Here is a 21,431-nt window from a genome sequence, read left to right on the forward strand (position 1 = left end):
TATAAATTAGACAAATGTGTGTTTTCATTAGCAGTTTAATTAATATTCATTATCTAACATAAAATTATATATTCAAAAGTGTGACAACTACCCAGGTCTTAAAAGAGGGGATTATGTAGGCTAGCCTAGTGCAAAAAAAAAAAAAAAAAATTGTATTTGAAGTAGGCTTATAAAATATGAAAAAAAAAAAATTAAGGTCATAAGAAACAATTCAGTCAAGTTTGTTTAAACTTTTTTTTTTTTCCAACTACAGGTTGTGTGATATTAAGGTATGCAAAAGTACATTACAATCAACAGCATATGAGGAATATACTGTAGATGCAGGACTTAACATGTTTGTGTGTGTGTGTGTGTGTGTGTGTGTAATATTAACGAATATTAAAAGAGAGAGAGAGAGAGAGAGAGAGAGAGAGAGAGAGAGAGAGAGAGAGAGAGAGAGAGTGTGTGTATGTCTGTGTGTTTTTGTGACATATCAGCAGGGCCGTATTAAGACAGTGTGGTGCCCCTGGGCACTAACATTAGCAGTAAGGGCAGTAAGCAGTAAGAGATAGTGGTCATGTAATCTTTATTTATTTATAATTTATTATTAAGTTAGTGTTAGTGTTCATAAACGGGTTATGTATGGTCTTTCAAGAATTTCAAGTCAATAATAAAACAATTTACGAAAAATATTTTTAAAGCTTGTATCGTGGTGCCCCCCTAGTGGTTGTGAATGGTTGGTGCCCCTGGGCACTGGCCCAAGTGCCCTAATGGATAATCCGGCTCTGCATATCAGGACACAACTTTGTATAATGACATGGGTATGACACAGGTATTACAAGGAGAGGGTGACTTACGAGGACATAACCAATGTCCCCATTTTTTCAAAACGCTTATAAACCATACAGAATTTGTTTTGTTTTTTTGAGAAAATAAAAATGCACAAAGTTTCCTGTAAGGGGTAGGATTAGGTGTAGTGTTGGTGTAGGGCAATAGCACATACAGTTTGTACAGTATAAAAACAATTACGCCTATGGGATGTCCCCACTTTTCACAAAAACAAACATGTGTGTGTGTGTGTGTGTGAGAGAGAGAGAGAGAGTGTGTGTGTATATTTGTGTGTGTGTGTGTGTGTATGTATATATAAATATTGTATATATGTGTGTGTGTGTGTGTGTATAATATATATATATATATCATGTGTAATGTTCACCTGTAGCTGATGGAAGGTTGAGTCATTACATGTTGTCTGACCAACCTGAAGCTGCAGTTAAGTGTTCTTTTTCTCTGACATATGTTAGTCCAGATGCTGTGCTCTCTGCTGCTGGTCATTAGCCCTTCTATTGCCCTGCGTCCGGCTCATATTCACTCATGCTGAGCACACACACACACACACACACACACACACACACACACACACACACACACACACACACACACACACACACTCACACACACACGCACGCAAGGGCCAGTGTGTGTGTGTATGTGTGTGTGTGTTGATTTTGAACACCGACTGTAAAAACAACAATTATTTCACTTTGCACAAGAAAATTATAGTGAGCAAATAGCATAGCACTTTTGCTGTTTTCATGAATTCGCACGGTCACCATAAATCTGTTGGATGTTAGTCACAGTACGGACACACAAATATCTATTTAAAATATGATTTTAAATGAAATTGACATCATTCAGAATATAATAAATCTGCGCTCCATAGCGAAGGCATAGCTCATGAATATTAATCAGGTCCTGATGACGTAGCATGGTAACCTAAGCGTCCCTGGCGGCTCAGATTTTTCTTTAAAATATTACTGTAGGATTTTTAAAATAATGAATAATAGCCTAACTAACAGGAACTGCTACCAGATAGGCCTTTTGGATAACGACGCGAAACTTAAGTAATATTTATGACTCAATCCTTCAACAGCGAAGAGGAAGTTATGCATACGTATGAGGCGACGTCCCGTGTTTCTGTCTCGAACCAGGAAGTAACGTGTTATAATAGTCCTTAGACATTTGATCAACACTACAATGGGCTGACCGAGGAAAATCTAAACTGCAAAATGGAAAAGTATTTTGCACTGTGCCTTTTACTGTATGTTTTCGCTGGCAGTTTTGCTGAGGGTATGTTTTTGGAGCGCTTTAGATATCTTAGATATATTTGCAGTATTTAACAGCCGTTTTTAACAGCCATTTCAGACATTTTATTTCAGGCATTAAATAAAACGCAATAATTTAACTGCACTATGTAATACGTTTAAAATAGTGTAAAATCAAGTGTAAAAGTGTATTTCGCCCTTACTCAATATGTCACAACAGTAGGCTAGGATTTTCTTAAATATATTTAAATCGTTTAGATTATCGGACGCAAATTTGTTTTATAGTCTGTTTATTCATAAATGTGTCTTAAATATAGTAAGTCTTAAGCGAATAAAGGGGTCTCGCTTATTGTGATTGTTTACGTCTGACGCCGTCATGACGTCATGCTCTGCCCCCCAGATCTCACTTACTCGAACGGGTTCTACTCTAAAGCGCCTCAGAGGTTGTCCAAATACAGCGGGTTCGGCAATGTTCGGCTCCAGCACTTCAGAGTACCGGAGGATGCCGTGCTCGTGCGGTGGCTTCTCACGGTCTCACGGGGCTCCGGACTAAACTGTGGCGACCAAAACATCACTGTGTATGTATGGTGAAATTATGACAGTAAACAAACGTGTTTGAATAATCCATCGTGTTTTCAGTTGGGAAATAATATTTTCAAAGCTTTACCATGGTAACCATATTTCCCTTCAATAACCATAGTTTATGATAGGTAAAAGTTTCGGTAAATTTAATAGAGAACCTGCTATAACTCATCACTGATAAAATGAAAACCTCCTACACTCTTTAAATGAGATTTACAGGGTTTTACACTACAGTTGTAGTAAGTGTTGTAGTTGCTATGGTATTTTGGCAGAAATTATGTTACTGTGGTAACCACTGAAATCCCATTTGAAAACATGTTGTCAAATATTAAGTGTGGGTTTTAATGTTTATAAGTATTTCAAGTCGGCATGAAATGAAAATGTACCCGTTCTATTATCTAAATGCATGATGTAGCTCTTATTATGAAGAATTCATCTCAGCATATGTCTAATTTTTTTTTTTAAAAATTTGACCTCGTAATATTTAATCAAAATGTCATAACTGGACTTTATGGTGAAAATATTAGACTGGTGATGTATGCAGGACTTCTTCAGTCATTTTGTCTGCTTGAACCTCGTCCCTACAAGCTTGCATTCATCTGCGTCCACTTTTGAGTGCAACGTCCACGTCTCAAAATCCAATCAGAAACAGATACATAGAACCAAGTCCTTTTTTCTTCTAGGTTTGAGAAGTGTAATGACAATGATGATATTTTAATGTGTGCTGATTCTTTATACCTCTAAGAATGATCTTCTTGGAGGTCTTTTTTAGAGATAATTTCTAGGAGACTGTATAGATAGATAGATTCTCATGAGAAATCTTTTAAAAGCCCAGGATTATTGTGTACTATATTTATACCAGAAGACCTGTTTAAAACATGCTTAAAACATGCAAACCATTCAAAGAGCACATACAGATGTCAAATAATTGCATTTATATACTAATATACTCCTAAAAGATGACTAAATAAACTTTTAGCAGCTGAAATGCATTAAATGTGCTGTACAGTATAAGAGTTGGTTGTTAAAGTAGAAAAAAGCAGCTAAATGACAGGAGTAAGTAGTTTTCTTAACATATATCATTGACTTTTGTCTATCTAATGCACATTAACAGGCACTTTAGGGCAGGAGCTCCCCCGGTCATCAACCCCTTAGGCACAGCTTTTCCAAACTCCACATCAGTCTCCCTTGCTCATAACTTGACGCTGATCATTCCCAGTGGACAGAGCAGCAATGTGACACTGTTCAATGTGACCCACCCCAAACCTGGAGACTGGTTCCTTGCTGCTCACCTGCCCAAAGATGAAGGAAAGATAGAGCAGCAGGTCTGTGTATATATGTATATGTGTGTAAGATTACCTACTGTATATAAATGTGACAACTTTCCCAGTCAAAAAATTATATATATGTATAGGGAGACAAAAGTTTGGAATAGTTCAGATTTGCATTTATTTCATTAAAAATACCATAAAAACAATAATAATGTGAAATATTTTTACAATTTAAAATAAGTGTTTTCTACTTTAATATATTTTAAAATGCAATTTATTCCTGGGATGCATAAGCTGATTTTTTTTTTTTTAAATGTGTGATTGTTTGTTGCTTTCTATTTTAGGGACTGCCATCTTGCTCATACCTATTCCAGGCACAATTGTTTTTGAGGAGAGCTGCTGACCTGCCAATCCTGCAACACAACATTCCACTCTATCAAACGCTAACTACAGCTCCAGCCTTGTTTAAGTATGCTCTGTTTTTGTGTGTGTAGATTATATTGATGTTTGTTACTTTTTATTATTATTATTATTTTGAATTATGCAGTTTCTGTTTGAATATATTTGAATATATTATTTATTTCTGTGATGACAAACCTGAATTTTCAGCATAATTTCTCCAGTCTTCAGTGTCACATGTAATCATTCTAAAATATTTTTAAATAAAAAAATATATAAAAAATGTGAAGTTTCTGTTTTTGTTGAATTCTAAAGTATTTTTGTGTATCTTGTCTGTTTAGGGTCTTTGTTCCAGAGTTCTCCTCCAGGTTGGATGTTTTCATCTTGAACTGTTCTGTAAAGCTGGGAAATGATTGTGGGCTGTCAGTCACTGTAGGCTCCAGCACTTTGAGGGAGGGCTCGGAGGTGAAACAGAACTGTTCAGGGTTAGAGAGCTGCTCTGCATCGGTCCTCATTCCCCCGTGGAACAGCTGGCTACTGGTTATGGTTGAGACTAGTCAACCAAACACCACAATACCTTTCAGTATCTCTGCCAATGTCACAGGTCTGTTTTGATTCACTTAATACTTCAATTTCACTTTTTTGCCAGTTTTTGCTTGATTCTTAAATAATATATCTTTCCCTCTTCTCTCACTTCATACGCACAGTGGGATGTAAACCTTTGAGCGTCTCTTCAGATTTTAACACCTCAGCCTTCATTCGTACCATCATTGCTCCCCAAAGCAACAGCTCAGGTTCCCTAAATGACACATCCGTTTCTATGAGAGACCAAACGGGCCTCCATGCTAACAGCTCTGAGCCAATGTGCATGAAAAGCCCTTCAGTGTTCAGAGATGAACAGGATGTACTATCACTACGCTTCATCGTTTCCAGCAACCTAACCGTGACCTCGGACCTTCCAACTGTGCTCACACTTGAGCAGTCTCCTGGTGATAGTGGCGGCACGTTTGTTGTACAGCTCAACTTGAACACTGTAAGAATAAAATCAAATCAAATCAAATATACCATTAAAACATTTCCAGTCAGTACGATTTTTGAAAGAAAACCAAAAGGTGCTCACCATGGCAGCATTTATTTAATCAGAAATACAGTAAAATCAGTAAATTGTAAAATATTATTTCAATTTAAAATAACTGAATTTTGAAGTAGAAAGACTGAAATAGTTTTGTATTGTAAAATGTACTCCAATAATCTTTAAAACTTCGAAAAATTATTTTTTTACAGTGTAGACTGAAAGAAAAATATATATAATTGAGAAATACTATGGTTTAAAAAAAAATACTGTTGTGAAAAATATATTTGAAATAGAAAAGAGTCACATTTTAATCACATTTTGTTGCTTTGCAGCCTGAAATGGTTTTATCCAGCTGTATTTACTCAGTGCAACTTATAACACACAAGTGAAAGACATAACACCAACATGTCACTGAGTTGGTAAAAGGATCACCCCCTACTGGGTGTCAGTATTTTGTTGAACCATCTTTTGCTTTGATTACAGCCTTTACTCTGTTGGGATATGTCTCTACTAACTTTGCACATCTAGACTCTGCATTTGCATATTTGCCTGCTCTTCTTTGCAGAACTCCTCAAGTTCAGGTCACTCTTTGAATTTTTTTTTGTATCCATCTCCTGACATGTGCCTGTCCACAACTTTATCCCAGAGATCTTTTGACAGTGCCTTGCCACCCATAGTTGATTGTTTGCTTCAGTTGCACTACCAAGGACTGAAATACTCCAGGAAAACTCTTTTCATGATCAAAATAACCACAGCTGACCACAGTTGAAAGTCAAATGGCTTTGTGTGCCTTTGAGGTGATTAGCCACACCTGATTGAGTTTATAAGTCGTTTTTAGGAGGTGGTGATCCTTTTTCCAACTCAGTGATTCTGTTTTTTTATTTCTTTTTTTCTGACATGTTGGTCTTACAAAAACGGCATCCATCTTCATTTCAGGCTGCAAAGCAACAAAATGTGATTAGATAGATAGATAGATTTCATATTGTGTTATAATATAAATATAACAATTGTTTCTTCTTGTGTTTGTGGCATAGAGTTCTCTGGTTGGTGGATTTGCTCATGTCAAAGCATGTCTCACAGCTACTGCTCCTTTACTGCACCTCAACCGCAGCCAGACTTGTGCTACAGGTTAGTCACAAAAAAACAATTTGTGCAATACATGTTTTCCTGCATGTCACATTTGAAGCTCTCTGTGTATATGTGTGCGTGTAGGGCTTATGCAGGGTTATTCGCTGAGCGTGAGCAGCAAAGAATCACAGGCACTGCTGAGGATTCCATTCCCAGATGCAACAGTGTGGTACCTCAGCCTCCAGACCGTGTGCAATGACAGGTCAGTGCGATTGCAATGCGGTACTAACTCACAGAGATAGACCCGTCCTATATATTTATATTATATGACTACAGATATGCTTGTTGGTTTTTGATGTCTATGGTTATGAAATGTAATTTGCTTTGCATTACACTTTCATATTTCCATAAAAACAGGAAAACGAGATGTTAAACAATAAACAAATAGGCTGGACCTTTTTTCTTTGGTATAATGTGCACTGATGAATTGTGCAAAATAGGTCCAGGAACGTGTATAAAAGTAAATGGCATTAGTTTGAATGTCATGATGACTTTAAAGCACCTTCTGAGTATTACTTTTGCTCCTGTTTTGTCTTCCCAGTGTTGACTGCAGGAATGCATCAGCCATAGTGAGTGTGTCACTGAGTGTGAGTGCATGCATTGATGATTGTGGGCCGTATGGAGAGTGCAGACTACAACGCACGCACAGCTACCTCTATGGTGCATGTGTGTGCAAAGCAGGTAGACAAACACACACATACACACCAAAAACTGGCAGTAAATTATTAATAATTAATGGTATTTTTTTTTCCGTTGAAAGGTTGGCAGGGATGGGGCTGTACGGATGGAGCCACTGCGCAGTCGTACTCTCGACAGCTGGCTGCAGCTCTGCTCCTCACCTTCAGTAACTTTTTCTTCATCCCACCCATCGTTGTAGCACTTTACAGAGGCTACCACACTGAGGCTGCCATCTACTTCTTTACCATGTTTTTCTCCACGGTGTGTTTTTATGTTACAAATCTATCTATCTATCTATCTATCTATCTATCTATCTATCTATCTATCTATCTATCTATCTATCTATCTATCTATCTATCTATCTATCTATCTATTGTTCGTTCGTTCGTTTTGCATATTGTAGTCATAAAGATGTGTTTTTTGCAGTTTTATCATGCGTGTGACCAGCCTGGTGTGACTGTGATGTGTATCATGGACTACGACACTCTCCAGTTCTGTGATTTCTTGGGTTCTGTTGTGTCAGTGTGGGTGACCATTGTGTGCATGGCACGGCTCCAGGATCCTGTGAAATATGTATGTAATGGGCTTTAAATAGCACTTGTTTAACTAGACCTACCTGTTTTTTAAAGGAAATGTTGAGATAAGTACATTGTTACTTTGAAACAATACAAACAACAAGCCAGTGAAATAGTATTTTTTTTTATTTAGTAAAAATAAATAAATAAATAAAGTATTATGTATAACTTTATAATCATGTTATTATATGTATAAATTATAAGAATAAGTTGTTAACAGATCAATAATCATAAAAATGTTTTTATTTTTGGTCAAATCAAATATTAAATGTTCCCCCCGTTTTAGTTAAGGGGTTATTTTTTCATATGAGTTTTGGCTTTCTCTTCACCGTTAGGGTGAAATGTCAGACTTCAGTAAACGCCCTCAAACTGTTAAGTGTTTCTTAGAATGAATAGAATATGGGCCATCTATTGTTAAAATTCACATGCTTCTGATGTCAGATTTCAATCAGTTTCTGCAGATTAGTTTCAGTAGATTGTCTTTTTAGACTGGGAATAAAGTTTTTGGTTCTGAAACTATTTATATATTACAATGAAATATATATATATATATATATATTTTTTTTTAAGATCACGGAAATTTTTCATGATATGATCCCTTTACATGCATATGCACAATGCATTATTTACTTACAGTCGGGTTATGTGTTGCATGTCAGTTTTAATAGCTTATGTTGTTCTTACATTGCAGTTATTGTTTATGGCGGGCACTCTCATCATTTCTATGGCGATGCAGTTGGACCGCAGAGGGCTGTGGAACCTTCTAGGACCTGTTCTGTTTGCTTTGGTCATTATGGTAACATCCTGGGTGAGCTTGAAATTTCCATTACTCCAAAACATAAAGTATTCTTAGATTGTTTTGTTGATATTGAGTCAGACTAGTATTTTTTGAATAGAATTGTATTTATTTTTAATTTTTTTGTAAGTATGTAAATATACAACTTTTCAAAGTTTTGGGGTCAGTAAAATATTTGTAAAGAAATTAGTTTGTTTATTCAGCAGACATGCATTACATTGATCAAAAGTAACAGCAAAGATGTTTGTAATATTTAAAAACCTTTATTTCACAAAAATATTAGGCAGCACAAATTTATTCAACTGTTTTAATAAGAAATGATTCTTGAACACCAATCAGCATGTTAAAAATGGGGGACAGAAGACGGAGCTTCAGGCCAAACTGGTATAATCTTCATCCATGGCTTGAGTATTCTGTCATGATGGACTCTACATATTGCTATGCATGTAGACATTTTAGCACACCAAATGCCCCAGACACTGTTTTTGTTTCAACACCTGGTTTTAGAAACTGGAAAAAAGTAACTATGAGAGATGCAGGGTTTTCAGTACATGCAGTACAAGTCTGAACGGCACAAGTGTGCAATGATAGCATGGAGGGATTATCAAAGAGCTGTTAAAACTGATGCAACACTAGCAAATGTTCTTGACAAAGAACACACTAAACAAGTACAAGAAAATCGTGCATACATTAAAACAATTGGGGAAGTGCTGTTACTTACAGCTACACAAAACATAGCACAAAGAGGACACGATGAATCTGAAGAGTACATTAACAAAGGAAACTTTAGGGAAATTCTTAAAACACTTGCTAACCACGACCCACTTGTTAAGAGAAGATTAACTTCCATTCACAATGCAAAGTACACAAGCAAAATGATCCAGAATGAGGTTGTTTGGGAGAAATGGTTCGGTCTGAAATCATAGAAGAAGTGAAGAACAGTGAGGTTTTTAGCATCATGGAAGATGAAACAAAGGATATTTCAAAAAGGGAACAGATTTCTTTCACACACAGGTACTATTACAATGGGGCCATTTCCATTTTGAATCTGCAGAGAAGTTAGATGCAGCAGGGCTTACTGGAAAAATAGTGCACTTACTGGAACGTTATAGCCTGAACTACAAAAATAACCTTGTAGGCCAAGCGTATGATGGCGCTGCCATTATGAGCGGTAAGCATTCAGGGGTACAGGCAAGGATCAAAGAACAGCCTAAATTTGCCTTCTGCATCCATTGTAGTACACATTGTCTCAATTTAGTGTTAGTTGATGTAGTCAAAAGTGTCCCAGAAACAGAGGAGTTTTTTTTCTTTGTTGCAGAGTCTTTATATTTTTACCTCTGCCTCATATGTGCACCCAAAATGGCTGTCTCTCCAAAGAGAAATGTATGGCAGAACAAGAGAGCTGCAACGTTTAAGTGACACATGTTGGGCATGCCGATTTCTAGCCCTACGTAATATTATGGACACTCTACCTGCCCTTAAACGACTACTGCAAGAGATTGCTCAAGAACGTCATGGTGAAAGAACTGTTGAGGCCCGAGGTCTTCTGGCTCAAATTGACCTAGAATTTGTTGTGCATCTTGTTACTCTGCGTAAATTGTTTGGGGAGACAAAGCTACTGTCTGACATGTTACAGTCACAAACTGTAGATCTGTAAAGAGCTGTTGACTTACTAAATGCTTTATTCCAGACATTGAAAGACCACAGGCAGGAGTCTTTCTTTGATAAGTTGTTGGATGAAGCATTGAATATTTGTGAGCAGTGTGAATCTGCAACGTCAGAGGCGAAATGTCAGAAAATGCTGAGCTCTAGACTCAGTGGCTACTGCACACTAAGCACTGTTTGTCAGAGGGAGGTAGAACGCGACAAAGATATGTTTCGTACGTCATTTTTCTATCCTGTAATTGACAGCATGCTCAATGAGTTGAACAGACGTTTCTCCAATACCAACTGTGAGCTCATGAGAAGCATACAGTCTCTCAGCAGCCCAGAGTGTTGTGTTTTTTTAGGAGGGGGATGGTTTTTCTTTTAGCCGTTTGTTTAATGCAGACATTGATGATTTAGGGCATGAGCTCCATCAATTTAAGAGAGTTTTGGACAGAAAAATACAGAGTGGTGAAGTTTAAAAGCCATGCAGTACAGTTGAGCTGGTTTGTTTTATTGAGCCATACAGGGAAGTTCTCTTTGAGCTCTTTAGACTGTGCAAGATTGCCGTTACCCTTCCTGTAAGCTCAGCTTCTTGCGAACGCAGTTTCTCCACAATGAAACTGATAAAAACCTTCCTGCGGTCCACCACTACTGATGAGAGACTCAGTGATCTTGGTGTCCTGAGCATAGAGTCCAGAAGGGCCAAGGCTTTGGATCTTGATGTATTTGTGGACCGTTTTCCAGACAGCTGTAGTGTAGTGTATCTATATTTTATTAAAATTCAGTTGTTCCAGCATTGTTGTGCCAGTTCAAAAACTTAAGTGTGGACTGTCTGTCCACAGAAGTGAGGCTTCCATAAATAGGAAATGGCACATTGTTGTACCCTTTGTTGTACCCTGGATTTTTATTTTCGCATTGAATTGACACCCTGTATTTGTACCCTGTACTGTATTTTTCATTTTTTTTAATGGCCTACCTCTTTTGCACCTGCACTCACTCTTGTACAAAATGAATGTTAATATGATTTTAAAGTAAAATAAAGTTTATAATCTTTAAATAAAATGTGTTGGCATTTTTAATGTGCCCCTCTGGTTAAACACTGGCCCCTCCTTGGCCCCCCTAGTAAAATTTGTCTAGAGCCGCCACTGATTAAAATGATTTCCGAAGGATCAAGTGGCACTGAAGACTAGAGTAATAATGACTGCTGAAAATTCAGATTTTAAAGTTATTTAAAGTCGTAATAACATCACAATATTACAGATTTTATTGTATTTTAATCAAATAAATTCTGCCTTGAACTTCTTTCTAAAACTGATGATAAAAAAAAAAATTAAAAAAAACTTTTCTGCATTTTTATTTTATACAGGGGAAATTCCATTCAACTCTTAAATAACATTCACAATACATCTCAATGTAATGATGAGCAGCTTTGAAATATGTCTCAATCTGTTCACTTGTGTTACCCGACAGGTTTATCGAGGTGTGAAACGGCATCAGTGTTACCCTCCGTTGTGGCGTCGCTGGGTGTTGTTCCTGCTTCCGGGCATCGTATCTGCATTGATTGGAGTGTGCGTGTATGTCTTTGCTCAGACTGACAGCAACTACTACTACACTCATTCCATATGGCATGTCATGGTGGCCGCGAGCGTGGTCTTCCTCTTACCACCCCGTGAAAAACACGTTCCCCCCTGGGGCTGGACGAACAAAATCTGTAGCTACAGGAGATGTAAAAATGAGAAAGTAGAGCATTACACTGTCAACTAAATACACTGTTATTGATATTTGCACAAACTGGATTTTTACAGTTTTACAAATGTTATTGATTAGCTATAAGAAACACGTCAAGCTTTATATGAAAGATTCTCGTCTGCAGTCACCAGTATGGCTGTACGCACATTCATAACTACTTCAAAAATGAAATTTTTACTGTCATTCTAAACCCATAAATCAAATCAATGGAACACAATAGGAGATTCTTCAGAGTTCATGGTGACCACATCAGTCAAGGGAATATTATTAGTGAATAACAACTTATTTTGGTCAGTTTCTCACAAAGTCTTCAGAAGGCTTGGAATATAGTGCACAAGTCATATAAACTACTTATATGGTGTTTTTTGGCAAATGGAAACTTTTTTTTGTATTTCATTGAAAAAGAAAAAAAAACTGCATACAGGTTTGAATGACCTGAGGGTGAGTAAATAATGCCATAAATTTCATTTTTGAATAAACTATTCCTTTAAACTGGATAATAGCCAAATTTTACACTATTATTAAATGTTTACACTATTATTTACACCACTGTCAGGAATGTACAAGAAGATACCTCCCTTCTTCCTCCCTAAAAGCCTTAGTATTTTTCTTGAGATGTTGCTCTTACTTTTCCAAGGGGAAGAACATTTTAAACTTGCTTGAGCCAGTATGTGAAATTGCGCTTGTATGCAAGTATGAATGGCTGTGTCTCCTTGATAAGTTAAAGATCTGTTTGTTTATAATGGGTGTCTGACATAAGATGACCTGATATATTTAAGATGAACCTCTGTATTGCTCAAGGCTTTACATAGATATGCATAGTACTGTACTTTGGAACCCTCAGGCTAGTTTCAACTTGAAGAGGCATTTAGGTTTAAATGTATATTGCAACTATCCTTTAAAACTCAAATGTATGTAAATCAGTTTTGTGGTTTTCCATTTAACTGTAACAGCAAGGTGATTCATCTCTTGTTTCTTCCAGAGGAGTTAAAGTGTTAAATCATGGTTGGAATATGATACAGATATGTTTTACAATGTTTTGTATTCATTTTGTATTGGAATTAAAAATAATATTGAAAAATAAATAAATGAGCTAAACTAAGATATTTGCTAATAGTTCCATTACCTTTTATTCTTTCTTCTGGGATTTAGTTTTGATTTAATATGGGTTATCATTACAATCCTTGTTCTTGTTTGTGTTTATCGGTAGGCCTTGTAAACTGCACAAATATACACTTGTGTTTGGGTTTGAGAATGAGGCAGTGCAATCACAGAGAATATGTTTATATTGATGAAGGTACATGTTAAAGTTTCTTTGTTGTTGTTTTTTAAGTTTTTATTATTATTTGTGCTCTTGATTTCTGCCTCTTTTTTTCTTAAAATGTTCTATAATCTATATGCCAATAAATTGAGAAATAATGCAATGATTATTTAAAACAGGCTACTTAGTTAATTTTTTTTGTCACTTTTCACATCAACTTCATTAGAACAAGGTTTAGTATTATAGTTAAACTTTATTTTAAACACATCTAATTAGCTAATGCTGTGCAAGAACACCTTAAAAATCTTAAGCTTAAATATATATATATATATATATATATATATTTTTTTTTTTTTTTTTTTTACAATCAGCACAGAATGATTTCTGATTAATCATGTGACACTTGAGTAATGGCTGCTGAAAATTCAGCTTTGCCATCACAGGAACTTTTTAAAATACATTAATGTAGAAAACTGGTGTTTTAAATTGTAATAACTTTTTGCATTATTGCTGTTTTTACTATATACATACATACATATATAATTAAATGCAGCCTTGGTGAGCTATAAAGACTTTTGTAACACTACATATGTATGTCAAAGTGTAAGGCATTTCCTTCTTTTAGAGTGATTGACATTAAAGCTAATGTGTTTTCTATGTAAACCTGTATCTTTTGAATACTTCTACTGACTAATTCCTTTACTCAGGATTATTTACCAGATACAGATTAAGATTAGCCTTTTATGTCAAGTTACCAATAATTTATTATATAGACTTACACATTTACTACAGACGTACAGAGTACAGATGAACTCTGTCCCATCATGTCACTTCAGGTATTCACTGGACACTGGACTGAAAAATCTTACCAACCCCACTTTACTTTTATGTAAAAACAGACTTTTTACTGTTATGTAAAAAGTCCAATATTATATTGTAAACATTAGCTGTTTGGTGGCATTTGGGTGTTATTCCATATAGCTCTAGCAGATGGCGCCATTTATTAGTAAACCAAATACTGAAATGATTAAGTGGAATATCAGTACAAATTATTGATCACACCGATTATCAGTCTATATTTTTTTCAGTACTTTGGTAAACAATATATCTATGTACTATGTTACTACCATCTGATGCTATAACTATACCATGGTACCAACATTGTACTGTTTGTAAAGGTTATAATTACAATATGACTTCCTTACTTCATATAGTACTTCTATCAAATTTAATCTTGAGTAAAATTGGTGTGTGTGTGTGTGTGTGTGTGTATGTGTGTGTGTGTGTGTGTGTGTGTGTGTGTGTGTGTGTGTGTGTGTGTGTGTGTGTGTGTGTGTGTGTGTGTTTTGATGAATTTTTTTTTTTTGTTGGTGAGAAACTCTTTTCTGCCCACTGGGTCACTTAGCAGCTCCATGAAGCTAAAGCTCCAGCACTCCACACACAGTTTAGTCGACACTGACTGATGCATTTGACATGCTTTGAATTTCTACATCACACAGGAGATACATTCAAAAATAAGCAGGATGTTAGTTTTCTGTCTATTTTATTTACGAACTGACAAAGATTGCAATCCTGATGGCAATACTATGGTACTCCAATGTACTTTAAAGAATACCATGATATAAGTGTTTCCAGCATTATTTGCTTGATTTAAACAAATGTTACAAATGTTGTTTATGACTATTCAATGTATTTTGGATGTTAGTGTTCCATTTAGAATACCATGGTATAAGCATTGCCAGGGTGTTTTTTTGTAAGTGTTGTGAGTTTATAGAGTTCAGCACTTACAGGAGGTCTGTTCACTAGCCAGGAAGCATGCTCCTGACACTCCAGCACTATACGATCTGCTTTCTGACGCTGTTTTGATGCCCTTTAACAAGAGAAAATGATCATATGGCAAATGCACAGATGTAAAGTGCAACATCAACCCTCAGAAAATATTTTGTATGGATTTTTTATTGATTATTAATATTCATTAGTGCATAAAACTTGAGTTCAAAAAAAGATATTTAAATTAAATTTAGTCTTATTTTGATATCACTGAGATCCTATTTCGGTTTTTATTTATATTACGAATTAGCTTAGTTTTTTTTTTATATTTTCCATTTTCATTTTAAATTTGAATTAAAGTTTTGGTAATTCTGTTATATGTTTTTTTGTAATTTTAATTTATTTATTTATTAATTTTTTACACAGTTTTTATTCATTTTTATTTCTGTTTTAGTTTTTTAGTGTATCAAGTTAAACTAAATGAAAATGAGAAATGGTCCTTTCGCAACTAGATGATATATATATTTCTTGTTAACTTTTATTTTAGTAACAATTAAAAAAAAATTTAGTATTAGTAACTATAACAACCCTAATAAAATTAAAGTAAAAAAGTTAAGCTAGGAGCCAATTTAATTATTTTATTATTTAAAGTAGTAAGCAGTTAAGTTAAAATCTATTAAACTAATGTTGAGTCGAGTGTAATAAAACTGTTTATTTATTTATTTAAAAACATTTGTAATATTCTAACATCAGTAGCTGAAAGTGTAGAGACATTTTTCACTTCAAATATTTAAATATACATAAAATAATATATACATATATTTTCATGGATGTAACTATTGGTGACATTTTCAGCATTATTTACCTGATTTAAAACAATTTACAATTTTTTTTTTTCATTTTGTGGTTCATTTTGTGATAAAAGTGTCTTTATGATTTTTTTTTTACACTTTGCTTTTACAATGCATGCAATAGAGGGCTCAATGTGATAGGCTGAAGAAAGCATTAAGTGTGTGTGTGTGTGTGTGTGTGTGTGTGTGTGTGTGTGTGTGTGTGTGTGTGTGTGTGTGTGTGTGTGTGTGTGTGTGTGTGTGCACGTTTAATGATGGAAAAGGAAAGTTACCTGAGCTGCTCTCTTGCCTGCATCACAACAAAGTCCCAGGTGTGGATGATACGTTTATGTAAAGCATTATAGCACTCCTAACAAAGAAAGAGATTGAGAAATGAACAACAGATTGCTCCATGGGTTCATGACTACATTGTAGAGTCTTGTTTCTCTATGGTGTGACTGGCTTTTGACCCACATACCTTTTCATACTCAGTTAGTTCTCCTTGTTTTTTGAACATGCTGTGAAGTATCTCCTTTTGCATTCTTTGATGCAAATATATTTTAGTTTGCTACAACATTTGGTAAAAAATTTTTTGTCATGAACCATTTGAAGTTGGGCCTCACCATAGTCCAGTTCTGAAGCCAGCCAGCGTGTTGACATCCAGTAATATGGCGTCTGATAAAGACAGAGATTAATTCAGAAATTTAGCAACTGCTGATACGGCATGGCATTTTATTTAAATATTGTGTATATGTGAGTAAATATAAACACCTGGAAGCGATAAGGTGAATCGTCAACTTTCAGAATAAAGTTTCTGGGCTCTTTTAAAGGGTAAATGTAGCCGTACTTCACAAAGATTTGTCCAATGAAAAAAATAATATACATGATACATATACATAATACATACCCACAGAAACATAAACAATTAGATAAAAATTTAAATAATTATAAATCAAATAAATAATTATAAAATAAAACCAAAGATTGCTGAAATTGAAACATTCAAAATTTACATGAAATTTTTAATGTTATACCCCCCAACATATATATCTTTGTTATATTTACAAATTTTTGTTTGAATTTTTTGTACTTTATTGACAACAGATTTATTACCTGGTTCAAGCTGGTCTTTAAATAGCTGCAATGTACCAAAAACCAGCTTGATCACCTGGTAGCTGCTTTATTGCTGATCCAAGATGGTCTACCAGCTAAAGGCCAGCTTTTATACATTTACATATCTGGCAGATATTTTTATCCAGAGCAGCTTACACTGTGTTTAAGCTAAACCTAATTTTTAGTTCATGCATTATCTGGGATTCAAATCCACGACCTTAGCATTACTATACTGTGCTCTAGTGTTTGAGCTACATGAACTACATAGATATTTTCCTAATACTCAGTTAACAAAGTCAACCAATGCTTTCTGGGGATAACATTATTTGAGAGTACATACATTTCAGTCTAATCATTGCCTACACATGGTGTTCCCCCACTGCAGTGCACAGATCTGCCAAACTCTCTGGAGTCTTGTTTATTTTAGACACAGCTGTGCGCAGCATTACTTGTTTATTAGGGCTTTCTGAACCACACAGCCTGTTTTCTGAGAGTGTGACATTTGTGCATTTCTTATTAAAAATCTTGCACACAACTCAGCTTACATAACTTAAAATCTGACTTTAATTTAAAGCAACTTTAATAAGCAATTCAGCTCCCCAAGGTTATGTGTGTGTGTGTAAGTCCCCCAGGAAGGCACATGGAGAATAATGTTGTCTCTTGAGAACACTTTCTACTGTATGAGCCACACACAGGTAACTGGAAAACTCAAAGAAATACACCACAGCAGATAGCATGGAAATTATTACACACACAGGCTCTCACATGCACACAGTAAGTTCACACTGAAATCATGATGGAGCTACAACGCAACTTATAAGCATCTTTTTTTTAATTATTATTTTGTAAATTAATTTCAAATACATAATTTTTATGCAAACAGTAAACAATTGTTTGTTACATTTTCTGAAAAAAGAAAAGAAAAAAGAATTGTTCGTCAATGCAGAAGTCACTGCCACATTAGTTTAATAATGACAACAACCTCATTGTTCTTTGACAAAATATAGTTATAAGTTATATTAATTTCCTACCTTCATCAGAGATAGAAAACTTCTTAATCAGCCTTTCAACAATATCTGTACCTGTATAAAATCAAAGAATACTACTCAACATAAGCACACTGTATCTGACAAAACCTTGATCTGTCTATCTATCTATCTATCTATCTATCTATCTATCTATCTATCTATCTATCTATCTATCTATCTATTTAGATTCATTGCACACCAACTGAAATATTTCAGGTCTTTTATTGTGTTAATACTGATGATTTTGGCATACAGCTCATGAAAACCCAAAATTCCTATCTCAAAAAATTAGCATATTTCATCCGACCAATAAAAGAAAAGTGTTTTTAATACAAAAAAAGTCAACCTTCAAATAATTATGTTCAGTTATGCACTCAATACTTGGTCGGGAATCCTTTTGCAGAAATAACTGCTTCAATGCGGCGTGGCATGGAGGCAATCAGCCTGTGGCACTGCTGAGGTGTTATGGAGGCCCAGGATGCTTCGATAGCGGCCTTAAGCTCATCCAGAGTGTAGGGTCTTGCGTCTCTCAACTTTCTCTTCACAATATCCCATAGATTCAGATTCAGGTCAGGAGAGTTGGCAGGCCAATTGAGCACAGTAATACCATGGTCAGTAAACCATTTACCAGTGGTTTTGGCACTGTGAGCAGGTGCCAGGTCGTGCTGAAAAACGAAATCTTCATCTCCATAAAGCTTTTCAGCAGATGGAAGCATGAAGTGCTCCAAAATCTCCTGATAGCTAGCTGCATTGACCCTGCCCTTGATAAAACACAGTGGACCAACACCAGCAGCTGACATGGCACCCCAGACCAACTGACTGTGGGTACTTGACACTGGACTTCAGGCATTTTGGCATTTCCTTCTCCCCAGTCTTCCTCCAGACTCTGGCACCTTGATTTCCGAATGACATGCAAAATTTGCTTTCATCCGAAAAAAGTACTTTGGACCACTGAGCAACAGTCCAGTGCTGCTTCTCTGTAGCCCAGGTCAGGCGCTTCTGCCGCTGTTTCTGGTTCAAAAGTGGCTTGACCTGGGGAATGCGGCACCTGTAGCCCATTTCCTGCACACGCCTGTGCACGGTGGCTCTGGATGTTTCTACTCCAGACTCAGTCCACTGCTTCCGCAGGTCCCCCAAGGTCTAGAATCGGTCCTTCTCCACAATCTTCCTCAGAGTCCGGTCACCTCTTCTCGTTGTGCAGCGTTTTTTGCCACACTTTTTCCTTCCCACAGACTTCCCACTGAGGTGCCTTGATACAGCACTCTGGGAACAGCCTATTCGTTCAGAAATTTCTTTCTGTGTCTTACCCTCTCGCTTGAGGGTGTCAATGATGGCCTTCTGGACAGCAGTCAGGTCGGCAGTCTTACCCATGATTGCGGTTTTGAGTAATGAACCAGGCTGGGAGTTTTTTTAAAAGCCTCAGGAATCTTTTGCAGGTGTTTAGAGTTAGTTAGTTGATTCAGATGATTAGGTTAATAGCTCGTTTAGAGAACCTTTTCATGATATGCTAATTTTTTGAGATTTGGAATTTTGGGTTTTCATGAGCTGTATGCCAAAATCATCAGTATTAAAACAATAAAAGACCTGAAATATTTCAGTTGGTGTGCAATGAATCTAAAATATATGAAAGTTTAATTTTTATCATTACATTATGGAAAATAATGAACTTTTATCACAATATGCTAATTTTTTGAGAAGGACCTGTATAAACAAGCAGAGTTTATTTCCTCACTTGAATAGATTTGGAGAAATGTAGCATCACATCACTTGTTTAACGGTTGAGCCATGACTTCTGGCCAAGATATGACTTGTTTAGAATGGTGTTTGAGCTGTGTATATTTCTCTCCTGTTTCAGACAAGAAGACTTTTTCACTGGAGAAAGCATATTATTAATTGAGGACTATTTTAGCCAGAATCAATGGTTTGAAGTTAAAAACATCTTAATGATGGATTCACAAGACATTAATTGATTGACTGGAGTCGTGTGGATTACTTGTGGAGTATTGTGGTGTTTTTATTACCTGTTTGGTCTCTCATTCTGACGGCACCCATTCACTGCAGAGGATCCACTGGTGGGTAAGTTATGTAACGCTAAATTCTCCAAATCTGTTCTGATGAAAAAACAAACTCATCTACATCTTGGATGACTTGATGGTGAGGAAATTTTCAGCAAAAGTTCATTTTTGGGTCAACTGTTCCTTTAAGTGATTTTGACCTGTAATTATCTTTGATTTGCCAAAGAAAGTCATTTGTTCATTCACTCGTAGCCCCGTGTCCTCTAAAAGACCAGAGCAGGTGCAAAACATTCACTGTTAGACTAATTAATAGCGAGAAAATTGAGCACAGAGACTGAAAGCAAACACAGGAATCTAATTTCACTGCGCAAGCTTCTTTTGATTCTCTGTCCTCATGCGCACTCAAGACTTTCCGAGATATGCATGGATACTTTGCTGTTAAATGCTGACTTTTTCCACAGTAATAATAGGAAAATATTCTAGTCATGTCTCAGCTGTCTCTCTATAATCGTGCCATAACATGTCAGGGGCTGGAAAAAACGTAGAACAGTCATGTTTATTTGGGATTATCAAAAGAGAGTGAGTGGAGCTTGAAGTTTGATGCAGTCATGGAGAAAGAGAGAGAGAAAGAGCAAGAGCAAGAGAGAGACTCACCAGTCATTGTGTGTGGTATGACCGTAATAAGGAGACACTGGTTGAGCAACTTGATGCCCATATCAGGGTCCTGCATGGATATGATCATGCGCTCCATCTGTATTTGGGCACACATGAAATATATGTACTTTTAAAAATTCCCGTATCACACCACACAACTATTTGCAAACTGCACGAAAGCTAAAATATGCTTAAAATTGTGAAAAGCATAAAGAAAAATATACACAAATAAACAGATAAAAAAACGTCAGGATGCACCTCTAAATAAATAATAACTTTATTATTTAAACAAAAAATAGTATAACAATTTTTATACATTTTTATTATATAAAAGCTGTTGTTTCAATGAAAACAGCTAAAGAAAACAGCAAAAGCATCAACGGGATAAACATAACAGGAGGAATTGGATGACTTATTGGTTGGTTTTTAAAGAACTACTGTTATATGAATCATATAAGTTATATAAGTAGCCTAAGAAAATGCAAACACAACTTTAGCCTCGTCTTTTAGGACTTTAACACATTTTCAGTAATGTGAGGAAAAGCTCCATAGTCTTGCAGGCAACAACAGCAGCATTATGAAGCTCTGGCTCGTTTGCAGCAGATGTATGACTGTAAGAGCTAAATAAATATACATCTTAGGTCTCACTTTAGTCAGACAGGGCATTTGCTGTAGCTGCACTCCGTCCTGACTGAGTGTGTTGATGGTCATGCTGACGGCTGCTATGGATGTGAAGTTGAAGAGAGCTGGAAGATGCTTAAACTGATGCTGGAGAGTCT

At 35.9% G+C, this 21,431-nt stretch overlaps 2 protein-coding genes across 2 annotated transcripts; one reads left to right on the top strand and one right to left on the bottom strand.

The window, feature by feature from the left end:
- The first annotated feature begins 1,945 nt into the window (after positions 1 to 1,945).
- LOC109074880 (transmembrane protein 8B-like) lies at positions 1,946 to 13,083 on the top strand. The gene is made up of 13 exons (XM_019090888.2): positions 1,946 to 2,106; positions 2,482 to 2,659; positions 3,778 to 3,988; positions 4,279 to 4,403; positions 4,675 to 4,937; positions 5,041 to 5,366; positions 6,443 to 6,536; positions 6,621 to 6,738; positions 7,078 to 7,217; positions 7,297 to 7,475; positions 7,641 to 7,787; positions 8,481 to 8,597; positions 11,703 to 13,083. The coding sequence occupies exons 1-13, from the start codon at positions 2,046 to 2,048 to the stop codon at positions 11,994 to 11,996; spliced, it is 2,253 nt and encodes a 750-aa protein (XP_018946433.1). The 5' UTR covers positions 1,946 to 2,045; the 3' UTR covers positions 11,997 to 13,083.
- Positions 12,281 to 21,392, bottom strand: LOC122146597 (regulator of G-protein signaling 11-like). Its single transcript, XM_042766297.1, has 9 exons — positions 21,301 to 21,392; positions 20,653 to 20,749; positions 17,983 to 18,037; positions 16,614 to 16,716; positions 16,461 to 16,517; positions 16,321 to 16,374; positions 16,136 to 16,212; positions 15,031 to 15,112; positions 12,281 to 12,289 (listed from the first exon to the last, which is right to left on the bottom strand). The coding sequence occupies exons 1-9, from the start codon at positions 21,361 to 21,363 to the stop codon at positions 12,281 to 12,283; spliced, it is 597 nt and encodes a 198-aa protein (XP_042622231.1). The 5' UTR covers positions 21,364 to 21,392.
- Between the last annotated feature and the right edge of the window lie 39 nt (positions 21,393 to 21,431).

The sequence above is a fragment of the Cyprinus carpio genome, chromosome A1 (genome assembly GCF_018340385.1).
Source record: "Cyprinus carpio isolate SPL01 chromosome A1, ASM1834038v1, whole genome shotgun sequence".
In the NCBI taxonomy this organism is placed as follows: Eukaryota; Metazoa; Chordata; class Actinopteri; order Cypriniformes; family Cyprinidae; genus Cyprinus; species Cyprinus carpio.